Source organism: Numida meleagris, chromosome 3 (assembly GCF_002078875.1).
Source record: "Numida meleagris isolate 19003 breed g44 Domestic line chromosome 3, NumMel1.0, whole genome shotgun sequence".
In the NCBI taxonomy this organism is placed as follows: Eukaryota; Metazoa; Chordata; class Aves; order Galliformes; family Numididae; genus Numida; species Numida meleagris.
Genome location: NC_034411.1, coordinates 40,272,124 through 40,294,853, shown reverse-complemented (window position 1 = coordinate 40,294,853; position 22,730 = coordinate 40,272,124). Strand labels below are relative to the sequence as shown.

Genomic DNA, 22,730 nt, shown 5'->3' with positions numbered 1-22,730 from the left:
AGGGCTGCGGCGGGAGGGAGCTGGGGCCGGCGGCAGAGAAGGGGCGGGCGCCGGGGGGTGAGCGCGGGGACTGGGGACGGCAGCGCGAAGACGCCGCGGGGGAAGGAGTGAAAGCAGCCCTGTGGGGCTGGCGGCGTTGGGCCCGCGGGCGGGGAGGGAGCCGGCTCTGCGCCCCGTGCGGGGGTCGGAGCGCTCCTCGCGCCCCCACTGTCTGCGCTCTGCCCGCAGCGCTTCTGCTCGCACTGCAGCGCCCGGCCCACGGCCACCTGGGGCCGCGGTTTTCCTTCCCCGAGTGGGCCGTTACCTTGTTCGTTCTGAAACTTGTGTCAGTTTTGGATGAGATGAATAATTAAGAGTTTGGAGGGTGTGTTTTAAGATCGCTGCCTCCCGGCCTGCCGAGAGCAGGAGCTCCATCCGGGGGCAGGACGGAGGGCAGAGCCCCAAGCAGCAGCTCTGCCAGCAGCGGTCCTCCAGCTTCCTTCTGTCCATACTGTGATACTAAAGGGCCACGGAATCTGCCTAAACCTGCACCCGGTTGGCAGGAAGTGAGTTCTTCCAGCTCAGAGCATAGCCAACTTCCAACTCTTCTAAGAAAGAGGAACCTGCGATGCGTTGTGTGGGGTCATTGCTCCTCTGAGTTTCTTCTGTGCTCTGGTTCCTCACAGAACAGCAGCCCAGCGTCCCTTTTGTGTACTCTCACTGGTGACCGTACAAAAAATGCTGCGCTGTAGCGGTGTAGGCCTCTGAGGTGATCGTTCTTCACTTTCCTTATGTATTTTGCTTATCAGTAGAAATAATTAATGGCACTAGTCTTTATTGTTTTGCGGGTGTTTGGGTGGAGCAAGGTGGCTGAGACTTCTGAAGGAGTGCTCCAGGCTTCCTGCAGGCAAGGGCAAGGGTTGCTGTGTGCACGTCCTGAAGATCCCCTTCAGCTCTGAGAGCCAGGCGTAGACGTGATGCGGAGGATCCAAGAGGCAGATGTGTCCTTTTTGCCTTTAAATTCCGCATCGTTGACCTGTTGTGAGTGTGCTCAGCTTGAACCCAGCTCAGGACATTCTGGCAGCCCTTTCTTATGTTTGTTTTATAATAAACCCTGACTTTCAGGGCATGGTGAAGAATATTCCTAGAATGTTGTGGGTTTTTTCTTTTCTTGCACTGTTGATCTTTCTTTCACCATGAAGCTTTCCCTGCCTCTGTGGTGTTGCTTTTTCTGGTGTTGGTAATGGTGAGGGATGATGGCAAAGGAAAAGAGGCCTGAGCCTGGTGCCCAAGGGGGTTTCCTGATGAAGACTCCTTTTCTGCTGCAGTCACCTGAGAGTAAGAAAAAAGACCGGTCTGTCTTGAACTGGGGAGGCCAGAACTGGACACAGCGCTCCAGATGTGGCCTTACCAGGGCAGAGCAGAGGGGGAGGATCACCTCCCTCGACCTGCTGGCCACGCTCTTTTTAATGCACCCCAAGATCCCATTGGCCTTCTTGGCCACAGGGGCACACTGCTGGCTCATGGTCAACTTGTTGTCCACCAGAGCAGGCAAGTCCTTCCCTGCAGAGCAACTCTCCAGCAGGTCAGCCCCTAACCATGCTGATGAGTACAGTTATTCCTCCTGAGGTGCAAGACTGTGCACTTGCCCTTGTTGAACCTCGTCAGGTTCCTCCCTGCCCATATCTCCAGCCTGTCCAGGTCTTACTGAATGGCAGCACGGCATTCTGGTGTGTCAGCCATTCCTCCCAGCTTCATATCATTGGCAGACTTGCTGAGGGTGCATTTGTAACAGTGTAAATCAATATGATTTATTTAACCGAAGATTAAAAGGAAATTTTTGGCATGGAAAAAGTTGTGGTTGATTTTAATAGATCTATCTGGGAATGCTTTGAAAAGTTACAGTTGTTGATGCCCCCTCCCCACCATCAGCAGTTATTTCACCTTTGGGAGCAAATGGAGATCCCTTTAAAGTTTTTCCCCGTAGCATTAGGGCTTTAAGTTCCACCTATGTGTTTGAAGTGACTTTTGCAAAATCCTTGCATCTCTGTCTGCTTGGGACTTCTGTGAGAGCTCATTACTCTGACAGCTGTGGTAAGCACAGGTGTATTGGAGAAGGCTGGGCTATGGCTGTGCTTTTTGAGTTGGCATTTTGTTAGGAACACAGCTCTTGGAAGAGGGGAGAAAGGGCATCCGTGCCTGCTTATCTGCAAAGCTGTGTTTCATCAGATTTAGCTGCTCAAACCAGAAGCATGTGCACATGCAGAATGTCTGCTGGCTTTCAGCAGTGTGGCTGCAAGGTGTAGAGCTATTCTGAGGCAGCCAGTACCTGTTGTTCTGCTAGAATGAAACTGTTGGTTGGTTCTGTTTTATATAAGGCCTTTTATGTTATCTAAACTTCCTGTAGAAACCATGGCTGTTGCCTAAGTTGCCACTGTTGGTGGCAGCTGGGGACTATTCAGATAGGAAGGAACTATTCCATTCCCCTTCCTGAGGCTTTTGTTAAAAGCCAGAGGCTAAAAGCGAGCCTTAGTCTCCCTTTGGGTTTGAGATGCAACCAAGCGGTGCTTGTGAGGATGGCTTTCAAAATTTGCTTAGCAGAAACTTATGAGGATTTTTTTTTTTTAACTTGTAAAAGGTAAGTCTACGTGGATGGGGGCAGGTGTAAAAGGCAGAAGGCTTTGGCTTTTTATTTTCTTTTTTTATCTTTTGGAAACTTACCTGAGTGAAGCACCAGAATGCTGGCTCTGACCTTTAAATTCAGGCTATAAGCTTTTTTGATTCCCCAAGTAAGTGAAATGGGTAGGCTATTTAAAGCATGATGATTCTGAAATTTCCACCGTTTTATATTAATTTCTTATTCCCCTGACTCTTCTGGTGCCATTTTGTTGGTTGTTAAAGCAGAAGAATCAGAACTCAACTGAAGTTTCTGCTACCGAAAAAAGCAAGGAGGAGAAACCTTTCCTTTTTATGAGTTCTCATAAAAGAACTCATCGCTGCAGTTTCACTATGGAATCCTCAATGGTATTTTGGATTTCCCAGCGAAATCAGTAGAATTAAGTAGCAAAATATCTTCAGGGAGCTGATTCAAAGCATGTAGTTACACCTTGGTACTGAGACAGGTGCCCACAAGCTTTATTTCATACTTCAATTCAGTAATGGAGTTGTTTAACTTCTGCAATGAAAATGCCATTTGTTCCCTGCCATTTGTAGTACAGCTGTAGTGTGTGTTGGTCTTGGCAGATGCCTCCATGGTAACAGCCTCCTATCTCTTTTTTTCTTTCCAGGTCATGAAACGCGTACGCACAGAACAGATTCAGATGGCAGTGTCCTGCTACCTCAAGCGCCGTCAGTACGTGGACTCGGAAGGTCCTCTAAAACAAGGGCTGAGGCTGTGTCAGACTGCTGAAGAGATGGCAGCTAATCTCACGGGTAATCCTGCTGTTTTCCATGCGTGCTTCTTGGCAGATTTGCAACAAGCATGATTGTGTGTACTGCTAAAACTAGATGAATTCGCATGTACGTGTGGAAGGCTTTCCTTTTGAAATAAGGAAATTTGCCAGTATGAAGCTAGAGTGAGTTAGATTTCAAAGAATGAAAATATAGTTAGAAGCCTAACAAAATGAGATGCACGGGCAGTGAAACATCAGGTTTGGATGGTGGTAAATGCATATGCTATATCCTAGAAAACATGAAGTCTGGTGAGTAGTCGTACTTTGAGACAGAAATGAGAAGAGCTGACATGAGGAATTAAGTAGAAGTAGGAAAATCTATTGTACCTTTGTGCTCCAGGAGGGCCTATATCATGTAAAATGGAAGTGATGCAGGCTGTTTTTTTTCTCTGGCCTTGTCATATTTCAAATCATGAGAGTTCCTATGTGTCACTTGAGAGGTGGGGGAGGAAAAAAGAAGAAACCCTTCAGTTGATGAGACAGGGCACACAGAAATAAACTGTCTCCTCTTTCTTAAAGGCTTTTGGATTCTGTAATGCTGTTTGCTGTTCCAAATCCTGTCTGTGACCAGACACTAATAATTGTAATTTTCATCTTTCTTTATGTTATTGTCTATTTTAGTATTTGTGTGTGGCTAGTATTTGTGTGTGGGTACAAATGTTGAAGGGGTGCAAGCGATGTGGAGGATGTAAAGACTTAATTTACATTAAAAATAATGAAAAATACAAGGTTGAACTTGGGGTGAAAGCACAAGTAGAAAAGTGTTTTCTTTTAGTTAATCTGCTTATATTGTGACGGTATCCCCAGCTGAGAGCGACAAGGACAGTATTTAGTTGTGATGCAACTTAATTTGACAAAACATTGGTTGCTGTATAACTCTGTGCTTGTACCACCTGGATAAGGTTGGTTGCCAAAATGGCTCTTTCTCCCTCTCAACTATTTTGCTGTAATTGCAATCCTAAGATGAGCGTTGTATGGGTAAATGTGTAGGCTGACTCTTAGGAGCCTGAGGGAAGTTGGGTGATGCTTTGTTATTAGAAAGGACTTGCACTTTCTCAGTATTTTTCATTTCCTTGCTGTTTTTAAAGTTAACAGTCAGACGCTGCAACTCTCTGAAGTAATACTGGAAGGATGGGGGAGGAATGAAACCGAAGTAAAATGCAAATTGATTTTGGTTGGTTTTGATAAGAGGTTTTAGGGAAAAGAAGGGCAGAAAGGTCAGCTGGGGTGGGATTAGAACTTGGAACTAATCAACACCAGGAGGGCGCGAAGTATCTTAAGGACAAGGAGAGATGAACTGGACTGCAAGTGCTTGCATTCCCACACAGCAGCATGCAGAAAAGATGTCAGTAAAGCATGAATGCGTGTGATTGATGTTTGTCTTTTTACTAATCTTTCCCCAATTATTATTGCTAAGTTTCTGATTAGTTTGTATCTTCTTGCCAGTGCAAGGGTTTTGTGGCTAATGATTCAGAACTTAGTCATCAATTTTCATTAGAACTGAAAATGGTCTGCTATTGTGTATTCTGCTGCTTACTACTTCTCCGTGTCAAACACGCTGGCAGTAAGCTATCAGTGAATATGCTGCAGTTCCACAAATGACTCTGTTGAAAGAGAAAATCCTAGCATGTACTTATCCTGACAAAACAGGCTGAAAATACTTCTGCTACAGTCATTTTAGTTCTGCAAGCTGAATAAAAGCTGGCCAGGTTTGGAAGCTAGCACTGCTTTATTTCAAGGAGAGCAATAAAGTATTTTTTTTCTGGAGTTGATTTTGTCTATTCCTTAACAAAACTCACTTTACGTTTTCTGTTCAGCTCTTCTCCTTTGTGTTCTAAATTAGCTGATCTCTAGAAATGGGAGAGTTGCCTACTGCTGTCTTCAGTTCTGATTTCTCCTTTCAGAGTGAAAAGTGTCCGCCGGTTTTGGTTTGAAATAGTTTTGTTTCTCTGTTTTACCTTGATGTTTTTTTGTTGTCCTCTTCAGCCCTTCTCCACACTTGCTATATTTATACAGTTCTGGTTTTTGCACTGAAGTACAGCTCAGAGCTTCCTTTTGACCGTTTCATATTTCTTAATGAACTAGAAGAGCATTTGAGGGATAGAAAAAGCAATTGAGGAACAGGTTTCTCCAATATTGTCTATAGTATCCTATCAGTACATAGGACTGTCACATAAGACTGTCAGAATTAATGTAAAATTCTACTTAATCACACTTTCATGGAAGTGGAACCAGTTGCTATGAAATAGTATTTACAGTAGCCTTGCATTTGTTCCCTAAAGCAATGCTGCTCTTAGCAGAAACAGGAGAGCAAAAGGGTGCTGTCCATATCCCCGAAACAGGCACAGGTTCCTTGGAATTTGCTTGTGGGTTGCATAACTGGCTGCAGTTACAGGAAGTGAAGGCAAGGAGCAGATGTTTTCAGTAACTACTCTTATGGTTACTAGGGAAAGTGGAGAAGAAACTAGTGTAGATATGAGAATATGGCAAGTGTTTTACTTCTACCTGGAGAAAAAATACCTGAATACTTACTTTCTTGTTTTGAGAGCTGTTGAACTCTTGATCCGTTTAGCAGTGTTAGCTGGGCGAAAGTTTTGGGAAGGAAAAGGATTTCAACTTGGTGTCACTGGCTGCTAGGTTAGGGTTTGTATACAGTTTGCTTGGTAGGATCAAGCTCTAGCATCTTTACTGAGTAAACTGCAGAGTTCGGTGGCCATCCAGTCAGCCTGCTCCAGGACAGGCAGCTAAAGATCAATTTTCGCTTTGTAAAGCATGAAAGGCATCTTAATTTTGGAATTATGTTACTTATGCAAAGAAAGTTAAGTAGGTGGCATGGAGGGAGCACTTCATAAAGCTGAGGACGGTACGTTGTGCTTTGTGGCACAAGCAGGGTGGAAAATCATGCCCCTTCCTGCTGGAACGAGGCCACTGAAGCTCTTCAGAGCGTTGACTCTTGTATGTAAATCTGTGGCACTGCATATAAGAAAGATCCTTTATATTTCTGTTTCTCTGGTGTCCTTTGCTTTTGCCATGAGTGGCACGAGTGACGCTGAAAACTATTGCTGATTGTTTCTGAGTTGCTACATGTGTGAGTTTATTTTCTCATGATGAATATTGATTATATTATAAATTATAAACTGAAGTAACAGATTTTTATTTAATTTAGGCTTTAATACCAATATGTTGCGTTACAGAAATGCTTTTGGTTTTTTTAAAAAAAAGTTGCTTCCTTTATAAACTGATGCTCTGAATTTTCATGTAAAGCTCTAAGCCCGGAGTTCTTACCAACACGGAGCTTGTGAAGCAGCCAGGCTGTAGAAAGTACAGTGTGCGTATCTTTTACCAGCTTGTATTTGTTTGTTTTGAGACTGACTTGATAGAAGATAGGCTATTGGTACTGGAGTCTGTAGCTGTGTTTCCCATGGGGAGAAGACAAGCACCGCACAGCTCTCTGTTTCTGAAGCTGAATTCAGCTTTCCCCAGAGAGTCAGTAAATGCATCTTCTGTATTTCTCTAAGAGCCAGGGATACAGAGAGAGGGGAGGAATAGTGACAGGCTGCGTGCATACCATGAGCTGATCTCTTTCTGATTAGAAGCATTGAGATGAGCTGGAGGCTGGCCTCTCTCTTGAGCACGTGAAAATTTGATGATGTTGCTTATAGACTTCCAGGGCTATCTGTGCCTCTGAGCACGAGCGAAATGCTGGAACAAAAAAAAGTGATCGATCAGGGATAGGAAGGAAAAGAGACAGGATGAAAGGGGCTGGGAGGCAGGGAAGGCCAGAAGAAGTTGAAAGGGAGACTAATAAAAATAAATGTTACGGAGGGGAAAACAGTTATGAATGTTTTTTTTTTTAAAAAAAAAAAGAAAGAAAAAGAGGAAGACAAAACTCTTTGACTTGTCCTGCTCTTACAAGAACAGAAAAATTAAAGACATCGGTTAAGATTTAGAAATGCAGGTTTTGTTTTTAGTGTTTCTAATTACCAGTATTTTAATTTGCCTAGATTATATAGGTGAATGTCTGTAAACCTGTACAAAGCTTCCTGTCAGACTCTAGGGCATTAGCAGAAGAGCAAGGGTTTTACGCCAGAGAAAGAAAAGTCGTTTCCTTTGTAGATGGTTCAGAACCACATTTACAAGAGCTGATGCTGGCTCTAAAATCATTTTAATACCCTCTCAGGTGACCTTGATGGTCTGAGATAGGGTTGCTGCAGACCTTGTGTCTTGCATTTGGGGTGGGAGAGAGCAAAAGGAGCTGCTAAGCTTTTCTTAAATTTAAAAAAAAAAAAATCAGTATAGTTTCCTATTCATGATCTGTCTCAGTTATGTGACACTTTAGATTAAGTTTAATAAAAGCCTTTTTTTGGTGCTTAAAACCATGTCTTCCCTGGACAGTGTGAAGTACAAAATGTCATCTTGGTGGCTGCATTACCTTGGATCTTATGAGAAGCTTTATTTCCAGGCACTCGTGCAAAACTCCTTAAGTCCTAATTTTATTTATTTTATTTCACAGTTCAATCTGAATCTGGTTGTGCCAACGTTGTGTCTGCAGCTCCCTGCCTGCCGGAGCCACAGCAATATGAAGTACAATTTGGACGATTACGCAATTTTCTCACAGGTGAATATCTGAAGGCAAGGAGGAGGAAACTAGCTGAATCTGTTGCCATTTCAACAAATAAATGACAGTATAACAAAATTTTAAATCATGACACACAGTGTGGTTACTAATACAGAAGTGGGAGAGAGGCATGGTGTGGACTAGAGAAAGTCTTAGAAAAAAGCACAGCAATATGATAAAACTTTAAATCGTGTTTCTGTCTGAATCTTTTCATTCCAAGCTATGAAATTTCAGTTACTGCAGCTAGATATATCTATATTTTTTTTGCCTGATTGCTGGGTAGCTTTGTCTTCTGTCAGCTGTCTGAACTTAATTTCTTCATATAGATTTGGCCTCTGTATCGGTGTAGATCTTCTGAAAAACATTGTATATAAGACAAAAAGGAAGATGGAAATGTTTTATGTGAATAGCAGGTAACTTAGAGATGACTGCACTAATTTCTGTTTCCTAGTCTAGGTATTTTGAATTTTGTTCATAATCGATTTTTTTTTTTTTACAATTGTCAAGACTACTAAGGGATAATTTATATCCTTAAATTTACCTGTATGGACTTAGAGACTGGAGATACATGATGGGAAAAAATATTTTTATACTGTAGTGTGATGCAGAGGGCATCCATGATTCCAGGTAACCCTGCAAATGTTCATATTTCTCCTAGAGTCCCAAAGGTGGGAAGATAAAAAGATATTATTTTTTATAATAGTGCCTTGAAAATGGAGGTTGCCGCTCTTCCCACCTTGTGACACCCACATATGTGGCATCTACATTTCTCCAGTGAGCCTTGGTCCCAGCGTGCAGAGTTGATATTCCTGATAGTGCTTGAAGGGAAAGTTAGAAAGAGTGGCACACAGTGGGAGATACATTTGGGCCTCCAGTAAATCACTGTTGTGCCCTGCGTGGTATCATAGCACCCAGTGGCAGTGCTCTGCTCCTCACAGCTCCCTGCAGCAGACTGAAAGTGGGAGGGGAACAGCTCCAAGAAGCTGGCGAAAGAGGGGTGGAGCTGCTGCACGGATCAGTCTCTGCAAGGTACAGCATAGCCTAATCGGGAGCTGTTTACACTGGGTACTAGGAATGACTTCTGGGATTTGCTTGGTCAGGGAGAGAGACAGAAAGCGTGCACATGAGCAGGCACGGAAATGAAACAAGCACAGCATATGGCAGTACGTTCTGAAAACTGTTGCTTCCTTGAGACAAATCAGTTCCGCCCAAAGCATCATGTACAAGTTTTATGGAAGCCTTGGGGGGAAAAAAAAGTCATCTAAGTTCAGGCCAACATAAGCTAGATAAATATTTTTGACTGAAACATATTAAATGCTATTTTAAATGTAACAAGTAAATTTTAGAGTTTATTACAATGAATAATGTATATATTTTCTTAAATATATAGTGGAAAAAATCCAACTGTCATGTAGCTTGAGGTGGTATTTTAATAACTGACCACGCCTAAAAGGAGTTTTGAAGTCTCTGCCCTTTTTTCTGACGATGAACTTCATCAATCTGAAATCTCTACTTAAATCTGTATTAGATACTGTGTGCCCCTTAAGTGGCTGAAAAGATCCACTTAAATGTGCCAACAGAGCCCTCTTCTTGAGGCTTTTTGCAGTAATTGTCCTTGCTCTGCTTTACTCCTTGTAGGAAGTGGACTGAGAAATCATTCAAAGTTTGTTGCTTTTTTCTCTATAGATTCGGATTCTCAGCACAGCCATGAAGTGATGCCTCTTCTGTATCCCCTCTTCGTCTACCTCCATCTGAACATGGTCCAGAATGGCCTAAAAAGCACAGTGGACAGTTTTTACAGCCGCTTCCATGGCATGTTCTTGCAGAATGCCAGCCAGAAGGATATCATTGAGCAGTTACAGACTACCATGACTATTCAAGATATCCTGTCCAACTTGAAGCTCCGGGCTTTTCTGGACAACAAGTACGTCATCCGCCTTCAAGAGGACAGCTACAACTACCTTCTTCGCTACCTCCAAAGTGACAACAACAACGCCCTGTGCAAAGTCCTGACCTTGCACATCCACCTGGACGTGCAGCCCTCCAAGAGGACCGACTACCAGCTCTACGCCAGTGGGAGCACCTCGCGCAATGAGAGCAACGGGCTGGAGCCCAGCGAGGTGCCGGCTTCCATCTTGCAGAATGAGGCAGCGCTGGAATTACTGCAGGACAGCATTAAACGCGTCAAGGATGGGCCCCCTTCCTTAACGACCATCTGCTTCTATGCCTTCTATAACACGGAGCAATTGCTGAACACAGCAGAGATTTCACCAAATAGCAAGCTGCTTGCTGCTGGGTTTGATAATTCATGCGTTAAGCTGTGGAGCCTGCGTTCCAAGAAGTTAAAATCTGAGCCCCACCTTGTTGATGTGTCCCGCATCCGCCTGGCTTGTGATATCCTGGATGAGGAGGTCTGGATATTTTTTATTTTTTTTCCTCCCCAGTACCCTTTCTGTTGAGGTATATTTGGGCTTCATGTTGCGTTTCTAATAGCGTTACAGGAAACTGTGAGGCTCCTAGCAGCCTGCCTTGGCTCACCAATTTTATAGCCTCCTCTCATCCCTGTTCTTTCTTGCCTTGCTTGTAAATGCTGCACTGAGGTGTAATGATGATGTGCTCGGGTCACAGTTCATTAGTCCTAGGTGCAGGTCTCCCTCTTCTTATTGTCCTTGAAGAGATCACAGTACAGAGGCAGCCCAGTACAGACAGGTCTCTGGAGAAGGCTTTCTTTGCTGTGTACCACAGAGCCTTCTTCTGGAAGGGAAGATGAAACAAGGAAATGTGGAAAGTAAAGACACACTGTAGTGAAGATTAGAAGCAGTTCAAAACAAGCAATCAGAAGGGTGTAGAAAAGGAGACAGAAACGGGAAGAGGAAGGTAAAGTAAGGAAAGAACCAGAGGAGGTTGATCTGAGGCCCCAAAAGTAAAAAGTATGTTTAAGTGAAAAACTGTATGTAAAGAGTCACCCTAGCAAGAGGTGAGGAGTTCTGGAAAAATTATACAGCATGTCTGCATTATGGAATCAGTAGTGTAGGAGCTTCAGAGAATTCTCACTTTGAGTGCTGAAGTTGAGGACTGGGATATCTGTGCCTTTGCATGCCAGGCTAGATAGCATCTTCCAGTTTTCTTTCTTTTTCTTTTAACTTCTAGCCACACCCTCCCTCCCCTCTCACCACAACTGCCCATGTAGCATCTTTTATCTGGTTAGAGATCAGTTGTAACTCTTCCTTTGTTTAATCACTCCTCTCTTGAAGGGGGGGCGGGGAGGGGAAGCTTTCAATTGTTCTTCTGTTGTGCATTTAGCAGAAGCATCCTTCCCCCACCCCCCTGCTGTTTTATTTTCTACTCATAGAAAAATACCTGGTGGCAAGATTCTATTTATTTTTGAAGAGCGCGGAGAGTTTGGTGTATGAAGGTGTATATGAGTAGAGATTGCTTTGTTAGTTAGCTTTAGAACTAGAGACAAGTGTCCAGGTGAGACAGCACAGCAGTGTGTTCACCACTTCTCAGGTTAAGCCTTTCTGCTGAGTGAACAGGTAAGTGGGTCACGCTAGCCCAGAGTGGAGCTGTAGGTTTGTCATCATGATAAGCTGCAAAAGTTTCTGGGACATTTGGCTATGGATTGCCTGTCAGGGAGAATAAGTGAAAATAACCTGTGACAAGGAAAATTTATCTGATAAATCAACAGGTCACCTTCTTTGGCTCCAGACTTTAGAAAAGTGGGATACTGCCAAGCTATCGGGAGTATTCATTAGCTTTTTGTTGGCCCATATTTGCGTATTTTACATATATTATGAAATGGCCACAGAAGCTTAATTACAAGTGTCTGACATTGTTTGTTTTAAGATTTTGTTTATCCTGCAGTATTTATGCACAGGTCTTAAAAACTGGTCAAAGACCAGCACAAATCAAAGTCATTGTTGCCCTGAATAATTTCATCACTGACAAAACAAATAGTGACCTGACCAGGAGTTCACAGTTAAGGGCAAACATCAGCCTGAGCAGATCATTGGTTCTGTATCTTTGAAGGCAAATGAAAGCCTAAGCATTACAAAGGAAACAAATGGGTATATCAGGGAGCCCCAAGTGCACATACAGAGGGATCACAGGTGGAACTCGACCACTGTCTACATGGGTGCCACTGTGGTGGAAGGCACAGATACCGAGCCAACTTGAATGAGACCACCCTTGCTGGGCTGCAGTCATCAGCTCTGCAGCTTGGTATGAGTAGAAGCTGTGTTTCAGACCATCATAGCAGTCTGATCAGCAACAGTTCACAGCAATGAATCTGATGGAAACTTTGATGACAAAAAAAGATCTGATGTGCTTTGACATTACTTCAGCGAGTTCTGTAGAAAACTTGTGAGGATGTGACACTTGGCTGGTTTTTATAGGGTTTCTTCATTTTGTTCCGTTTGATTTCTGTATAGTGTAATTAGACTGGGATGCAGTGCTGTATTTAAGTAGTGCTCAAAATAATCAGCCTTCAGCTTAGTTTCTCATCTGCTGCAAGCACATTAGTCATGCGGTTTAAGAAGTTATAGAGGTCTGGGACTGTGATGGTTTCAGTGGATCTCTTTCAGGATGGCACTGAAGTTACACTATTGAGTTAACTCCTTTTGTGTGTGTGTGTGTGTATATAAACATGTAAATGAAGTTGCAATTTGGCAAAAGAGATCAAGTTTTTCCTAGTCTCTTAAAGCCTTTATGTCAGTAAAGTCAGTTTTCTATTAGCTGTATTTTCAGTGAATTTTGCTCAGTGTGATGCTCCAGTGCATTTTGCCAGTGTTGGCTTGGTTCTTGGAAACAGGAGAGGCTTAGTGTTTGGGGATAAAGTAATTCCATCTTATTTATAGTGTCATCTCACAGATGCCAGTTCATAGTTTCTCTTACTTAGAGTCCGGTACAAAATGTGATTTTGCAGCAGTGCAAATGGCCTTATTGTTTGCCATGCTCATTACTGGTGCTACATCAATCATCAGAAGAAAATAATACTCTTTATTCCAAATAGCTGTAAGAGTGACAGCCTTTAGGTTCTGTGAAGGCCAAGATTTGACCCTGTTCGACTCTACTTTTAAGACAGCGAGTGGCAGTGGTCCTTGAGGTGGCAGTGAGCAGGGATGGGACTGACACCTTGGTGGGTGGCAGACAAGAGGCAATGCAGGAAGAAGCAGTAAAATGGCCTGCAAGGAGAGCCTTGGTATCTACCTCCTCGTGTTTCCTTGCTAGGAGATCCCTACTGTAGGCAGATAAGAGATCTTCCATCTTGACAGGATGAGAGAGAAGAATGAAACTCAGAAACCTGATACTACTTACAGAAAGTCTTTTTGGGGTGGCGAAGGATGGCTTTTTTGGTTTTTTGAGGCTCACACATTTCTTTGATATTTATGCTGCACAGAAGAATCGGTAAGGTTTGCTGCTCACAAGGTTAAATGCAATAAAATGTTTCCATTTTCTGGATTCAGATGACTGTCCCGATAAACTCATTCACTGAGAGGAGCTGGGCAGTCTATCCACAAATACCTCATTTGGAAGGTGTGCTACGTAACAAAAGATGCCAACATACTATCAAACTGAAAAGAACAAAATAAAGTAGTTTTGGGGTGTCTTGTACTAGCTCAGGATGGTTTCCTACTCACTGTTGATGAGTAGTTTTCTTGTTTTCTTTAAATTCATTTCAGTAATGTTAGTTTTCCAGTTCTATCCTATTACTAAAAATCCTTTCTGATAGTTATTCTTTTGAAAATGGAGAGTGCAAATAATAGAATAGCTTTTACTGTATCCGTGGGGTATTGCTTAAAATAGATGTAAATAACTTGTAAATTTAGCCTGCTCTGGCTAGCAGGCTAACTTGGATAGGGAGGAAAAGGAAGAATGTAGTGACTCAGAAGCGTTATAGGTATACCATTTTTAGTGAACTAAAACAGAAACGTGCAGTTCTTTCACTGAGTATCAAACAGAAGAGAGAGATAAGATTTGCTACCTGAGACCATGCAGAAGTGTGGTTTTTAAATACTTAGGCATTTTTAAATCGGCTGCTTCTTTAATATAAGAGAAGAAGAGCATGTGCTTGTAATAGAAAAAGTGTATGTGCCTGCAGATAGCTGAAGTAGCTCTGTACGAATTTGGAAGCATAGAATTAAGTACCTGGACTTGCAGAATCTACCAAAGCTATAATACAGTGTACAGAACTTGAACAGACTTCTACTGGTAACTTGTTAAGAATCTTTTGGTCATAATTAAATAGCATAAAACACTGTAGGTATCAGCGTTCTAGACCATGTTACCACATTAAAGGAGAGATGCTGCGGATTCCAGCAAGCAGTGCTCTATCTGAGGTAGAAAAAGCAATTTGAATAAGAATGAGGCTTTGCATGCTAGAGCCTGTAATTTCTTTGTGCCTCACCTTCCGTGAGAGATGGAGTTGGCTCCGAGCCACATCATAAAACTCCCATGGGCACTGACTACTCTGAAGAGAATTAGCATCATTAAACATTGCTTGCCACCTACCACTGAGCACAGAGCTAGGATGGAGGAAGACAGCAAGCTAGCAGAGTTACAGCGTGCTCAGTTTTGTGCGTGGGATTTGAAACTGTTGGATGAGAAGGGCTTTGAGGGTTGTAGGTAAATGCTGCAAAACTGTGGATCCTGAGGTCCCACAGCCATGCAAGGTGATTGTGTGAGCTGAGAGCCACTTGCTGTGCGCTGGCTTCTGCTGGTCAGCGACAGCCCTGGGGAGCTGAGTTTCCTCTCAGGGCAGGAAGTGCTTGTTCTGCAGGAAACAGACCAGTGTGCAGTGATAAAAGTTCATGGGGCTGCTTGCAAACAAAAGGGCACGGTGTTGAATTCCACATGCAGACTTTTCTGTAGGTGAGGATCACTGATTCACTACTGCTGGAAAGCGTCTGCAAGACCATCCCAAGGATGGATGGTCTCAAGCAGGTGCATCCCACACCGTGGTTCTTCTTGTGCTCTCACTGAGGTGAGACTCCAACTTGCTGGGCAAGGACACTGTTGACTTGAGATTTGTTGCAGCTTGTGCAGTCTGTAGCCTTTGATTATCAAGGCGCTGCTTGAGCAGACTCCCAGAGACTGCTTTCATTGAGAAGGAGTAAAATGCTCAAATTCCTTTAGCACAGCTCACCAAAGTCTTTAAATGTAAAAGCCTTTAATTGTTGATGATCTGCTCTGGTGCTTGAATTGGAGAACTGCAGGATAAAAAGGTTTCCACTACCATCCTTTCTGTGATTATTCATCTTCTCCTACCCCAGAATAGATTATTTGCCCTAAATAAGATGCATGCATTTGCTGTTCTTGAACAGTGGAGATGTAAAAGCATCCTGGTGGTGCTGGCACAGAGAAATAGATACTATGATCTTACTGCATCTCTGTTAAGGCGTGGGGCTGAGAAGGAATGTCCAGTACACAGCTTGTCCCATTGGCCTTGTCCTTCTGCCTCCTGCCTTTTGTTTAAGGCATCTGGGTTTCTTTTTCTCTGTTGCGAGTTTTACTTCCAATAATGACCACACCAAAAGAGCAGATGCCAAGATCTGTTTTAACATCTTAGCCAGAACTTCAGTAGAGAGCGGGTAGGGAATTAGCAGATGTTTTTAACAAGTCTTTTAAAGCAACAGACATTTGGAAAGCTTTCCTAAAATGCTTCTTTTCTTCCTTATTTTCATATAGTCCTGGGTTAAGATGCCTTCTAGAGCAGGCGTGAGGCTCAGCAAAATAAGAATGAAACCTCTTACATCAGTCTGATTTCGGCAGCTCTTTTAGCACTGACTTAGATGTTCCAAATGCACTAGCAGCATTTGTGTCTCAGAGTTGCACAGGATGTGCCACGTCTGAAATAAATTCTTCTGTGTTAATGCCAGCTTATTTTCCTCATGGTGGTTCCTGTATGTGCTGAACAGATAAACATGCTTTTCTTTGTTTGTTTGTTTTTTTCCTATTCCCCAACCAGGAGGAAGAGGATGACAGCGCAGGCACAGAAATGAAAATCCTGAGAGGACACTGTGGGCCTGTGTATAGCACAAGGTTCCTTTCAGACAGCTCAGGACTTTTGTCTTGTTCTGAGGACATGTCCATCAGATACTGGGACCTCGGAAGTTTCACAAACACTGTGTTGTACCAAGGACATGCCTACCCTGTCTGGGATTTGGACATCAGTCCCTGTAGCCTGTACTTTGCCAGCGCATCCCATGATCGCACCGCAAGACTCTGGTCGTTTGATCGGACGTACCCTCTGCGAATATATGCAGGCCATTTATTGGATGTAGACTGCGTCAAGTTCCACCCCAATTCCAACTACTTAGCGACAGGCTCCACAGACAAGACTGTGCGCTTGTGGAGCACTCAGCAAGGCAACTCGGTGCGCCTGTTCACTGGGCACCGTGGCCCCGTGCTGGCCCTTGCATTTTCTCCCAATGGTAAGTACCTGGCCTCAGCGGGTGAAGACCAGCGGCTAAAGCTGTGGGACTTGGCTTCAGGAACTCTCTACAAAGAACTGAGGGGGCACACGGACAACATAACCAGCCTTACTTTTAGCCCCGACAGTAGTTTAATTGCTTCAGCCTCGATGGACAATTCTGTCCGGGTCTGGGACATCCGTAACACGTACTGCAATGCCCCTGCTGATGGGTCTTCCAGTGAACTGGTTGGTGTATATACCGGACAAATGAATAATGTACTGAGCGTACAGTTTATGGCCTGTAATCTTCTTCTAGTGACTGGAATTGCACAAGAAAATCAGGAACATTAATTTTTTTTTTCTTAGGGAAGTGGGTGGGGGTGTTGAATGCCAGAGTCCATTACAAGCTGAGATTACTGACTGTGAAACACTTTTCTTCCTCTGTCCCCTTGAAAGGCACATTCAGAGTGATGCAAATGCTTTAAGATTTCATGCCTGTGAAAAGGCCTGTGCTGTTAAATGGAGTAAGGAAAAGGAGGAGTGATGAGAATACGTGTATGTTCTAATCCTGTATTTGTAGGAGAGGAAAAGGGGAGGAAGTCCAGTAGCTTGGGGAAACCAAAAGTGTGATCCAGACAAGTGAAGCTGCCAGCCAGATAAGCTGCTGACCTGCACTTAAATGTCCTGCGTTGACTGATGGGCACATCTTATCTACTGCTAACTGAGGCTTGAGCGTGTGGAGAACTACTGGCCCAATGTGTTTTGTTTTCTTTTCTTGGTATCAGAGAGTACCAGCATTTTAAGACCCTTACATTAAAAGAACATTATGTATTTTCTACACTCATTGCAGTCCCAAATATTACAGCTCCTTATTGCACTTCCGCAGTATTTTGGACTAGCTAAGCAGAAAATACTTTCTTTCTTTTTAATAAGAGAATGGAAATCTGATCTTAGTTGAGGCCCCTCTCTGCACTGTCATTTGGGTTTGGTTCCTGGTACTAGCTGTGATATTTGTATTTATGTTCCATGAATGAGGGATCTTTCTGAATCTGGTTGCACTGTGTTTTGAGGATGGGAGGAAAGTGAGAGGTAGGGGTGGTGGCTTTAAGGGTAATACATGACTTGCCTTGGCTGGAAGAGGGCACGATGGAACTGAAGAGGCTAAGCTTGGACTCCTAACTGAAGCAAGACATGTCAGTCCACCACTGCACCTCACAGAAATATTTCCGTAAAAGGAAGTTGGCAATCTAGGAAGAAGGGGACGGGGAGAGAGACATACACACAAAGTGACATGGGAAAAAATAGTATTACTAAATTAATGTGCATACACAGAGGCAGCTTTGCCAGTGTTGGATTTTTCTCAAAATGTTGCAATATCAGTTTCATGAACACTTTGTGAAATAAATCATCAGCATTTAAAGCAAGGATCTGCAGAAAAAGCACGTTCTAATTTGACATTCAGAGAGATTAAATATTTCTGCTTTCTGGAAAGAGTTATTTTGTATTTTGTTTTCTATTAAAAGCATTTAGTTTAAAAAAAAAAAAAATTGCTTGGTCCCTTTCTGGGAAACTTGCTGTAACTTGCATGGGAAGGAGATGGCAGGAGCGTGCTTCTACACTGCTTGAGCCAGGCTCTGTTTGGCACTTGGGGTTTGAATCTGGTGGTCTTGGTGGCTTGGAGTTCACTGAATTGATACCCTCCTGTTTGCTTTCCACAGAGCTGACCCAGCAGGTCATGGCATAGCATACTGACTTTGTAGGTCAGCTGAAATGTGAACGAAGGACCTAGGTACTGCTCAAGGAGGACACTGTGCACTGGAAGGTCTTATTCTATAAGACTGCATTTTTGGTTCATGGCTTAACGTTCTGAAATTTCTCTTTAGAGCAGAGGCACATTTCTAATGTCTTCTAGGCAGATTGTCAGAATTAAAGGATAAGTCCCTTTTGGCTTCCCTCAAGCTTTCTGGGCCTGTGTGAGAGAATTCTATCAAGAACATCAAAACAGAGTAAGAGTTTAGATGACAGGACACCTCGCAACTACTCTTTTTTTCCTCCATGTCTGCTTTGATTGGTAAATGACCGTAACCTTTTATCAGAAAGGTGTTTGACCTTTCTGAGATGAGTAACTATGTGTGCTGCAGCTCTGCTCTAAGAGGACCAGAAACACCTCTGTGTACAACAAGTTGAATGGCATTGCTAATCTTCTGACAACCAGATGTGAAAGTGCGAAGCAGCTCTAAGATCCCAGTCCAGTATCAGGCATTTTGAAAGTACAGTATGGGAGACAGGCAAATTGCTGATGTGCTGTGCAATACAGTTTTTTAGAAGGATTTCTTTCAGATTTACTGAGCTGCTCACTAGATGAAATGCATCGTATTCTTGAACCTGCAGTAATCTTGGTGGTTGTTTTGAGTGTTTTTGCTAGATTCTGCAGATTCCAGTCCAAACATCTCATTATTAAATGTGTCTTAGGGAAGTGTCAAAGTGCTTGCCTCGATGCTTGCATGCATACCTAGAAAGAACGTGGCTCATCAGTCTTCATTGGAACTCATTTGCTGTTTGTTGCCATGCATCCTGAGCTGAGTTTTAAAACAGTTGGACTTTGGTCCTGAAGTAGATTGAACAGCAACCAAAAAAAAGCAGGTGAGGTGGGCAGTGAACAAAACATAGCTTCATTTTAATATTTTCTCTAATGGAATTGGGCTTTTGATTAGTTGGGTTATTCTAAGTATTTTCCCTACAAAAGTGACATGTAAGTAACGAGACTTAGGAAGATGATCATTGCATATGGAAGTAGGCAAAAGAAGCAAAAGTGACTTTCTGAGGTGTTAGCAAAATGATAGCACTAACGAGGTGCTTCAAAACCATCAACTTTTAGGTATTGTGTGGACAGTTTTTGTTGTGGTGCTCACAATGTAAATCTTTGAAGGCAGGAAGCCAGGAAAAAATCTAGATTGTAAGAAATGTCTGCAATTGATTGACAGCCTGAATCTCAGGACAGAACTGGGAGAAAAGTATGAGTGGAAGGAAGAAATACTGTTAAGTCTGGCAAAATTTGGAAAGTCATTTGTTAGCTGTGTATTTCAAGCAAGTCTGCATTTGCAGAGACCTCTTCCTTAATTCTGTTTTAAGTGTATGATAAAACACATTAAGACATTTAAGCTGGTGTAGTTGAGTGCTTAAATGTTAATAAGCATCATAGGAGGGACTGCTGCTGCTTGTGAGCCTGTGTAACAGTTTTGTGCCACTCCATTTGTGGCCTGCATGGTGCATGAGGCACCGCGCAGTATCAGACGGTGGCTCAAATTGTTTCCCTGTTTTGTTTTTTTGACATCTGTTGAGTGATGTTTTCATTCTGTTCACTAACCCCTTGAACTGAAAGGCTATCGACAGCGGGTGTCAGGTAGTCCAGGCCACAGTAAATATAGACAAAGCTGAGGTACAAGTCCACGCTTAGTCACTGAATGCTGATGAAGGAAAAGGATATTTGCTCTAGTAAACAAAGTGCTGTGCCCATTCATAGCTCTGTTAGAGCTGCCCTTCCCATTTTTAACACTTGCATCTCCTGATCAGCATGCTGCCACACCGTTCAGGAGGTTTAGCTTCCCTGATAAAGAAATTCATTGTATTTCTCCCCATTCAGCTTCCTTTGTTAAAAAGCTGTCTGACAAATGTCTTTCGAGTCTAAGAACATTTTTGCCGAAATGATATTTCTATTAATAGATCCTCTGGGTTTGCCAAGAAAAATAAGAGAGGACTTCGGGCAATTCTGCTAACCTTGTTTTAACCATTGCTGACTTAGTCCTCCAGGCTCAGTATGTTCTTCAGCTAAATCCTGAAATGGCTTTCCTTGTGAGTGGTGTCGAGTTGTTCGTGGTGAGCCAGCGTCTAAAACTGTACCATTACAAGACACCGATGTGACAGTTAAATTAACTGCCTGAATGTCCCTAGCCAAAGACTATCCCATCATGCTGCACGTTAGCTATGATTTATATTATTTTTTTTAAGTACTGGATAGGAGCCAGAACTAACTGAAATAACTCAACAATGAGCACCAAGCTGCATTTAAGCAGAGAGTTAGACAAGGAAGACTTTATCAGCAGCCCCGCTTTCTTCTCTGGTTCATATCTTCACGGTTCAGTTTAAAGTAAAATTGTCTTATCTTTGTGTAGGTTTGTAATCTTCTGTGAAGTAATGAGCCTCCATTTAAAACAAGTCTGGTGACAAAACTACAAAACTCCTTTTAGCATGTATAGCTGGGACATCAACTAAGAATAGGGCTTTATGGTGCTTGGTGCTATATAAGCATATTGGTTAACCCAGTTCCCAAGAGCAATAGAGCTCAGCAGAGTGAATGTAATAGTTCACATTGACAGTGTGCTGTAGGATTAAATTGGAGGAAAAACAACAACAAGAAAATGCAATGGGCTAATTCACACTATCTTTCAATGAGTTAATAGGCAATTCTTCCTCATTTTTTCACAGTACTATGATCTTTTTTGGAATTACTATCAAGGTTTGGCATGTATGAAGGGGGAGAGCCTGGCTGTCTCTTCTCTGTGCCCTTTACCTGCTGTAGATCTCAAATTTTAGGGACACTGGTCCCTGAGAAACTGCTTTGAGGAGGAGAGCCCAGCATGCCACTACTGACCTCAGCTAGCCTCTTCCCCAGGACACAAGAAGTCCATGGGCAGTACTTCTCTGATGGAAGGGAGGAACTGAATCCCTCTGTCATTGTCAAAGGGTGTACAAGTGTCACTACAGCTCTCAAGAATGGGATGGAAGGTGGAAGCTATGAGTACCAGGCCACGAAATTTGCACCATGATGGCATCCATTTCTGTTTCTTTACCACCACTTCTTGTCCCCACCCAGCAGTGGTGCTTCTGTGCCCACTGCACATCATGCAGTGCCAACTCCAGCAGCTTTGGTGTGTAGCAGGGCTGGTCAGGCAGCTTGTTGGAATAAACAAGCCTTGTTCTTTGCTTATACATTTGATTAAAGCAATACAATGTATTTTGTTTTCTTCCTGTGGCTTTAAATCATTTAACACCAGTGGGCTGTAACATGCCTGGTTTCTGTCTGATAGAAGCCTTTGATCTTGTGTCATTCTTTGGGATATTCAGGGGATATCCTGAGCCCTCCAACCTTAATTTGGAAGGCTTTGCTTCAGACTCTTCCTTCTTTTCTTTCTCATTTAAACAAGCAAGTTGCCTAGACAGAGCCATGGTGCTTGCTGTTTCTGCGCAGTGGCACAGCACTGCTCCCACTGAAGCATCCAGAGGTTGGGGTCAATGTGTGTCCCAGGAAATTCCTGTAAGCAATGGGTAGAGGAGAAGTAGATGAAAGGCTTCTGGTCTTTTCTGTTTCTGAGGAAGCAGAGAGCAAAGGTGGTTGTTCCTCCTACTGTACCACCTCCACTGTGTGCAGAGCGTGGATTGTTCACCCAAATATTCACCATATCCATGATCACAGCCTTGGGCCGGTCCCAGACCTGGCCCTGCAATAGCCAGTGTTGCTCTATAGTTAACGGAGGGGGAGCCATGGTGCAAGTAAGTGCAGAAACTGGAACCGGAGTCACCCTGGATGACAAACTCAGACAAAAGCTGGTGCTGACTGCATGTGGAGTGTGGCCATTTGTCCAGCATCCAGGAAAGCACAGCAGAAGTCACATAATAATAATTTGTTCTTTAGAACTTATACAAATCCTTCCTGAGCTGCGCATAGTTCAAAAATAGAAATCAGCCACCCTCAAACTATTAGCTTGGACATCTTGAGATCTGGAGTTGTGAGCACACACACAGTTTTGTGGCACTTGGGGTTAACACATTACAACTTCAGTTCATTGCTGGCATTGAACCAAGGCATGTTTGCACAGCTTTTGCTCATTTTTTTTTGTATTGGTGAGTAGTTTAGCTGGAGATTTGTGTGCTGGACTGCTGTTGCTTTTGCCACTGTTGCTGAAGGCAATAGCAGACCAATCTGTAAAACTGTGGTAAACTGGAAAAGAATAGCTAGAATTTTAAGCTCTCCTCCCCCTGGCAACTCTACTCTGCTAGCAAAAATACTTTGTGACTGCTTAGGATGACTGGGTTACTATCTGTAAGCTTGGGGTTTGTTGTGTTTTGGGTTTTTTTTTAAACAATATTTATTTCTAGAACTGAACCCTAAAACAAACTCAAACATAGGTGCAGTATAGTTTTGAACTTCCTGTCATCTTTGCCCATCAGATCTCCTTGCTGTGGGTGACAAGGGGTGCTTTTTTTCTGT

At 43.1% G+C, this 22,730-nt stretch overlaps 1 protein-coding gene across 1 annotated transcript; it reads left to right on the top strand.

Annotated features, from left to right (window-relative positions):
• On the top strand, positions 2,648-17,955 carry TAF5L (TATA-box binding protein associated factor 5 like). Its single transcript, XM_021390059.1, has 4 exons — positions 2,648-3,411; positions 7,945-8,049; positions 9,736-10,460; positions 16,016-17,955. Exons 1-4 carry the CDS (start codon positions 3,231-3,233, stop codon positions 16,811-16,813), a joined length of 1,809 nt encoding a protein of 602 aa, XP_021245734.1. The 5' UTR covers positions 2,648-3,230; the 3' UTR covers positions 16,814-17,955.